Raw genomic sequence first — 8,130 nt, forward strand, 5'->3', positions numbered from 1 at the left:
TTAGATATGTGATACCAAGCAAGTCACTTAACTGTTTTCTGCCTCAGTTTCTCATTTGTGAAATGGGAATAACAGTAGTAGCATCTATCTTCCAGAGCTGTTGTAAGAATAAAATGAGATAATATTTATTAAGTGCCTTACATACCTTAAAGCACTATGTAAGTGATATTATTATTGTTGTTGCTGATGTTCTTATTTTTTCTTTTTTATACTATGCCCTTAAAACTGATTTCTGAAGTTTAGGACTTACAGCAATTACTATCCTAAAGGAAAAGTAGATGGAATATTGTATCTTTACTAGAAATCATTCAAGTCATCTTCCAGAGAGACAATTAGGTTCCTTGGAGGAGAATCTTTGTTTAAAGATAGTTCACAGATACAGAATCAACACTATTAAAGTGGGCAAGACAGTAGAGAGCAAGGAATTTAGAGAAAAGCTTTTTTCCCCCATAACATACTTTTCAGAGCTTCTTTGACATCCTTGTTTCTTAGGGAGTAAATCAAAGGATTCAACATGGGAGTGACAAGGGTGTAACACAGAGAGGCCACTTTACCCAGCTCTGGATTACTGGCAGGTGTGAGGTACATAAAAGAGACAGTCCCATAGAGCAAACTCACGACAATCAGATGGGACCCACAGGTGGAGAATGCTTTCATTTGTCCTTCACTGGAACGGATCTTCAGAATAGTAGATATGATATAGATGTATGACACCATGATGACTATGATGGTGGGCAAAATAATGACCCCAGAAATGGAATATGACATCACCTTGTTAATAAAGATGTTAGAACATGAGATCTTCTGTAATGGACGGACATCACAGTAAAAAAAGTCAATAACATTAGATGCACAGAAGGACATAGTAAAGGTAATGCTGGCTTGAAGGATGGCAGTGATACAGCCACAAAAGTAGGATCCTGCCACCAGTTGGATGCAGAGGTATCTTGACATACGGGCAGAATACAGAAGCGGGGAGCAGATGGCTATGAAGCGGTCATAGGCCATGGCTGCTAAGAGAAAGCCCTCAGTCACAATAAAGAGAGCAAAGAAGAAGAGCTGGGTCACACAACCTGCAAAGGAGATGGTCTTACTCTCAGATAGGAAGTTGGCTATGGCTTTGGGTGCCACAACAGAGGAGTAGGAAAGATCAATAAAAGAGAGATTGCCTAGGAAGAAATACATTGGTGTGTTTAAGCGGGAAGCAGTCAGGATGAGGACAATCATACCAATGTTCCCCAGAAGGACCATGCTATAGGTAAGCAGAAATATGAAGAAAAGGAGGATTTGGAGCTCTGGGCGGACCCGGAAGCCTACAAGAATGAATTCATTCACTTCTGAATGGTTGTTTATTCCCCTCTCACCCATGGCAGAGACCTGCTGAGAGGCAAGGCCAAGAAATGAAATCTCATTTTTGATCCTTATATCAACACCACTGAAAAATATTCAATTGACACCACTAAGTACCTGTCAATCATCTCATTTAGTTTACATACTACTTTATACGGGTTTATATATTGTGCCCCTTTATATCTGGGGATGGAGAACTTTCAGCTTTGCTATTCCTGGTGCCTTTTAGAGAGCACATACAGGTATTCTCTGCTGAAGTCTAAGTCAATTATATGCTCATAGAAACTTAGAAGCTGAATGGGACATAATCACTATTTTCCTTATCTTGCTCCCCTGATATTGCCCTATACTCCTCACATTTTAAAGGCAGAAAGCAAAGGAGAGGCAGAGAGAACAGTAAGTACTTTGTGCATTTTCTGAATCATATGCTCTTCCACCTTAGCATCCAGTTAGGGGACTCTTCATCATCTCCTTTTTCAAGTCCCTAAGTCATGGTTTGATGGAAGTAGATCACCAATATTTCTAAAGGATTAATTTGAAGGAGATAGAGAATGTATTCTAGTGTTCTGTATAATCCACCAAAACAAGCAGCTCTATGTATATCCTATGCTCCTGTTTTGCTTTACCAAGAACAGACCAACAATGAAGCAAGCTTCCCACTTCTTGACATTGAGATCATGCACTTGGAGCAAAATGAGATGTGTATATATATATATATATACACACACACACACACACACACACACACATATGTGTATATATATATATATATATATATATATTTGTTTTTGGCGAGGCAATTGGGGTTAAGTGACTTGCTCAGGGTCACACAGCTAGAAGTGTTAAGTGTCTGAGGCTGGATTTGAACTCAGGTCCTCCTGACTCCAGGGCCGGTGCTCTATCCACTGTGCCATCTAGCTGCCCCAAGATGTATATTTTTTGTTTATGGTCAATGCAGAAATTTAATTTTCTTCACTATGCATATTTGTTTCTGAGGTTTCATAATTATTTTTTTTCAGGGAAGGGAAAGAGAAAAAATAATTTCATTCATTAAAAAAAAATAAAAACCCCCTCTTTTCTCTTGAGCATTGGTATTTCATGATAATTTTTCTGTTAAGTAATTCCCTTTTCTATCTGAACATTTCCTGAGAAATTTTCAGAAGCTCTCTGGGGTAAAATATAAAATAACTTACCATTTAAATTCTTCTACAAAATGGCACCCTTTTACCTTTGTAATCATTCATATTATACACCTTCATACATTCTTCTTTGCAGCTAAACAAGCCTGTTCACTGGCCTCTATATATGACATTCCATCTCCTATTTCCACACCTTCGAAAGGTGGTTTACCCTTGTTTGGAAAGCATTTTCTCTTCTTGGAATTCCCTCCCCCCAGCCCACCCTCTGAAACATCTATTAGGTCTGATGTCTTACACAAGGCCTTACCTGATCCTCTTGACCCTTTGTTCTCTCTCTCTTGTGAAATTACTTTGCATTACTTTATGTTGACGTGCTTCTGAAAAGATGGGGATTTCATCAAATAGAATATAAGATCCTTGAGGGCAGGTACTGTTTTGTTTTTATCTTTGTGTTTCCAGAATCTCACCCAAAAGTCATTAGTAAATAATTGTTGAATGGAACTGAACCTTTAAATGGAAGAAAGGTCAAAGAAATGAGGACTAAAACAGCAAGAGTCATAGAGGCAAGACACCAAGAACTCTTACAAAAGATTATGGAGATAACAATAAGATGAGAGAGTTAGAGAGAGAAACAGAGACAGAGGCAGAGAGATAGAGAGACAGAGAAAGATAGACACAGACACAAAGGCAAGTGGAGACAGAAATAGAGAGAGAATGAATTAACTTGGAAGAAACATTAGTAATAATTCATTACCATTCTGAGGTAACGAAACTGAGTGCAGTGATAGCAAGTAACTTGCCTAATGACAGACAAGTAGTAAACAACAGAGTCAGGATTTGAAAGCAGGTTCTCTCACTCCAAAACTGGTTTGGAATTGAGAGTCTGTGAAATTCCCTTGTCTATAGAACCAGAAGGATAAGATCATGAGCACCATCTCACAGCTGATTAGGTACTGCCTTGACTACAGAAAAGAGGGGTGAGACCCCCATTTCTTAGCCTGAGAAGTTTATGGATCCTTTCACTTGGTCTTCAATGCAGCCACAGGGAAAATAAAATGATCTCTATGGAACTGAAATAAAGACATATCACTAGTTTGAGCTTTGAATAATAACATGCCTATTTTCAAGTAAAGGAGGGACTCTGAAAGATGGTACATAGAAGGGGAATGATACAATGGAAATAGCACCATACATGGAGTCAGAAGGCTTGGATTTCAATATCTTTCAGTCTTATAGCTATGTGATTTGTCCAAAGTCACACAGGTATCAAGTGTAAACAGAGGCCAGTTGTACAACTTCAGATCTGGCTCTCTTTCCATTGTACCAAGCTGCTTTAACACCCCTCCCCCCACCCCCCATCCAGACTACCAACCCCCACTATCATCACCATCACCATCACCACCACCACCATCATCATCAGGGGAGCACAGTGGATAGAATATTGGACCTAGTGTCATGAATACCTGGACCAAATCTGGCCTTAGACAATTACTATTTGTGTGACCTTGGGCAAGTCACATAACCTTTTGTTTGTCTCAGTTTTCTCAACTATAAAATAAGGATAATAATAACACCAAGGTTGTTGTGAGGATCAAATGAGATAATTTTTTTTTAAGTGAGGCAATTGGGGTTAAGTGACTTGCCCAGGGTCACACAGCTAGTTAAGTGTTAAGTGTCTGAGGCCAGATTTGAACTCAGGTCCTCCTGACTCCAGGGCCAGTGCTTTATCCACTGCACCACCTAGCCGCCCCCCAAATGAGATAATATTTTTAAAGCACTTAACACAGTGTCTGGCAACTAATAGATGCTATGTAAATGCTAGCTACTAATATCTTCTTCATCATCATCATCATCATTATTCTTATTATTAGTAATAGCCACATAATAGAATCCTGAGGAAATATAACTTCTTGCTTCAAGAAATATGAAATTTTTTCTTGGTGAATTTATAGAGCTACTTATGGTACAATGTCTCCAATGCCTTGCACAGAGCTTTACCCATAGTTGGTGTTTGTAATGTTTGTTGAACTTCTGAACTTAAAGGTTACCTTACTACAACATCTATTCATATGGAAATCATCAACTTTCATTTAGCTATCTTAATGAGAGGCCAGAGTGCCTTGATCCCTAGACCAATCATTTAAGTTTTTGGAGTTTTCTTTGCAAAGTGAGGGTTTTGAAACAGGCAGTATGTGAGGTGTCATCCCCCCATAACATTCTATGATTCTATTTTCAGAAAAAGATCTGGTAGGTACCCAGAGTAAGGAAGTCTAATTATCTGATAATAGGCTATTGCATAGTAGTGTCTCTTCCAGAGCATCAGGATGCCACTCTATGACTATTACAAATCCTTTCAAAATCTAATTAAGGTGAATGTGCTATTTTGGTATGAGCTAATTTTGTATAGGGATGTTTTCATTTTAACAGAGATCTAAGCCTTAAGCTAAGTAATAGAAAATGAGATGTATATAATATCTTGCGTGTATTATCTCATTTGATCTTTGCCATGCTGTGAAGTTGATATTATCTCCATTTTACAGAAAAGGAGACTGAGGCATAAAGAAGTTAAATAGTTTACCTACAGTCGTAGAGAAAGTGTCAGAGGTTGGATTCAGACCTAGGTTTCTCCTAATTTCAAGTTCAGTTCTCCCTGCTTCCTCTATAAAGGGAGGAAGTTCTAGTAGGGAAAATTTAGTCTGTAAACAGAAGAGGGAAGAGACTGAAGGTTTAGTGGTCCTAGGTAGCAATTCTGGGAGTTGCAGAAAGTTGAAAAATATCCTTCTTTGGAGTCTCATATCTGGGATGATGGAATTGAATTTGTCCACGTGTACAACATACACATGTATATGTGTGTATGTATATATGTGTGTGTGTGTGTGTATATGTATGTATGTTGCTTCTTAAAGCATAGAACTATTTTTTTGCTTCGAAAGAGTGGGTCTCTTTTCCCTCTCTACCTTCTTCTTCTCCTTCTCTCTGCCTCTGTCTCTGTCTCTCTGTCTCTTTCTCTCTCTCTCCCCCTCTCTCTTGCACACACACAATGTATGCATGTATATGTAATTTATGAATATATATTTTAAAACATCATACACCCATATTCAACCACATCCCTGAAGTATAAGGTCAGTCTTAAAATTTAGAAAACAGTATATTTCTTTTGACAATGAATTTCACTGCTTTATTGAAAGTCACTGAGTTCTCCCTGTAGTCCTCTTACTATCCCTGATAGCCACCATAACACAATGGGAAGAGTGCTCAAGTCTATGGATATGGGCTATAGTCTTGGACTCTGCCACTGAATGACCTTTGTGACCTTTTCATCACTTAACTGCTCTTCTCTTCAGTTTGTTAACCTGTAAAATGAGGATATTGAACTAGATGCTTTCTACAGGCTCATTCAGCATGAAATCTAGGATCCTGAGCTCCCAATTCATTTACAAAAGTCTGAAGCCATCAGAAGTTAACACCTTATAGGTTTCTCATGTATATGGTGAAGGATTAGAAAAAATATAAAGAAAACAAGGAATGGGGATTCTGAGGAATCAGGGAACAGAAGTCCAAATCAAAGATATACAAAAGACATAAAGGCTTCAAATAAGAGAATATCTATGTCAATTTTGATTTGCTAAAAATGTGTTTTATGTAAACAAGTAGAATTTAGATTAATATACACTGGCAAGAATTGTCTAGCCAAGAGACTACTGAGCATTGAGATGAAAAATATGAAGGGAGTTGTAGAATCTCCTTCTCTGGTTTATTTCAAAAGAAGATTGACTTCCTCTCTTGGTCAGCTTAAGTGAGGTCCAGCCCAGAGTAAGGGGATGAACCATATGATTTCTCAAGGATAGTTCCAACTCACAAATTTTAGAATAGTATATTCAGGGTCAAAGCAAAATTTGAGCTCTAGGTTGTCTCCTAATACAGTGTCCGACATGTAGAATGAAACATTAAAAAAACCTGTTAATTATGTGACTGAAATGAAAAATGACATCTGTAAATTAGTCTCTTACCTGAAGATATATTTTGTTCCTTCTCTTGGTTGTGTCTCTCCCTGCAGAAATGTGGAGTTTCTTGTTTTTGATATTGAAAAGAGGGAGAACAAGAAAAAATGAATAGCAGTCTAAATTCACCACATCAAGAAATCTTTTAAATCATACAGAAACTGATGCAGTACAAACTGAGCAGAACCAGGAGAACATTGTTCTAATAAGAAGTTTTCTCTCTTCCTTGAAAGAATGACATAGGCTTGCAACCCTACCCTGAACAAGGTCTGCACCATCCAAATTCCTTGCAGCACTGTGGATAATTCTTTATCAAAGCCCAAATAGGGTAGATATTGGACCTTGTAGCCAGCACTAATAAACCTGAGCAATCTAAGTGGAGGAAGCTTATCTTCTTCCTTTCTGGAGAGATTTGTAGGTCTTAGAAAGTGGAGAATGGGAACACAGGAGCAATTTAAATGGCAAGGAGATTCTATTTCTTCTGTTAGTACATGATGATCTAAAAAGGGAATCAGTGGCAGTTTTAGAATGTTAATGCAACCTTTCAAGTAATTGCAACATGGTGGGTGCTTAGAATTTTCACTAAGAGGTTTCCATTGAAGGAAGGATGAGAATAGGTCAATTATGAAGATATAATAAAAGCAGGCTCCACTGCCATGGTCCATGAGGAATCATGCCACAGACATGTTAGTAGCTGAGGAGCACAGAACCAAATAAAGAAGCCCAAGTAAACAAGAATGATTTATTCCCCTGACATTTGTCTTTCCTGAGGTCTCTCTGGGCCTCAGTTTCTCCATTGTCAAAAGGGAATAGATAGTTACTTTCCATGCCTTTCATGGCAGTCAATGAAAATGTAACAGTGACTACTCTGGCTCCCTTTACCTGAAGCAGGTATATTACAATTAACTCCTCCTTTACAATTCTCCAGTATACTTATAGGGACATCAGAGATGTCCAATCTCTCTGTCTACTCCATTTGTGTTCCCTCAATTTCAGGGGGTCTCCAAAGCCCCATTTTCATTTAAGCACTTGTCATATTGGCTTTCATAGAGGAATCCTTACCTAAAAAGTATAGCAACAACAGACACAAATATCACCATCCCAATATTTGGGGCCACAATTCTCTACAATGTCACTACCCTAAATTTCTGGGGAAGAGAAGAGGATTAGGCTCAGTTTAGCTTAGTTCCTTTTCAGCTCAGCCCCAGCAAGTTCCAAGTACAAAGCCACTCCTTTGGCTTGAATTCCAGGCACCTTGATTTTTATAGGGCTCTCCTGATGGAACAGCATTGATATTCAGTCTGAAATCATGATTACAAGATCAATATAGCTGGAGTTCTTCCTTAAAAGGTATTGAAACAGGGGCAGCTAGATGGCACAGCGGATAGAGCACTGGCCTTGGAGTCAGGAGTACCTGAGTTCAAATTCAACCTCAGACACTTAACACTTACTAGCTGTGTGACCCTGGGCAAGTCAGTTAACCCCAATTGCCTCACTAAAAAAAAAAAAAAGATATTGAAACTATATTCAGGACTTAATTGGCTTAGGGCATCATAGAGCAGGTGCCAGAAACTCACTCCCATCCTGTAAGGAGTGACTGCTCACACATGGCAATCTGAGGACATATTTTGGCCTTGGTG

The 8,130-nt window shown here is 38.5% G+C and overlaps 1 protein-coding gene across 1 annotated transcript; it reads right to left on the reverse strand.

The window, feature by feature from the left end:
• Window positions 1–426: 426 nt before the first annotated feature.
• Window positions 427–1,383, reverse strand: LOC122727403 (olfactory receptor 9K2-like). Its single transcript, XM_043964893.1, has one exon. The coding sequence runs from the start codon at window positions 1,366–1,368 to the stop codon at window positions 427–429; it is 942 nt and encodes a 313-aa protein (XP_043820828.1). The 5' UTR covers window positions 1,369–1,383.
• Window positions 1,384–8,130: the final 6,747 nt, after the last annotated feature.

This window comes from Dromiciops gliroides, chromosome 5, assembly GCF_019393635.1.
Source record: "Dromiciops gliroides isolate mDroGli1 chromosome 5, mDroGli1.pri, whole genome shotgun sequence".
Lineage (NCBI taxonomy): Eukaryota > Metazoa > Chordata > Mammalia > Microbiotheria > Microbiotheriidae > Dromiciops > Dromiciops gliroides.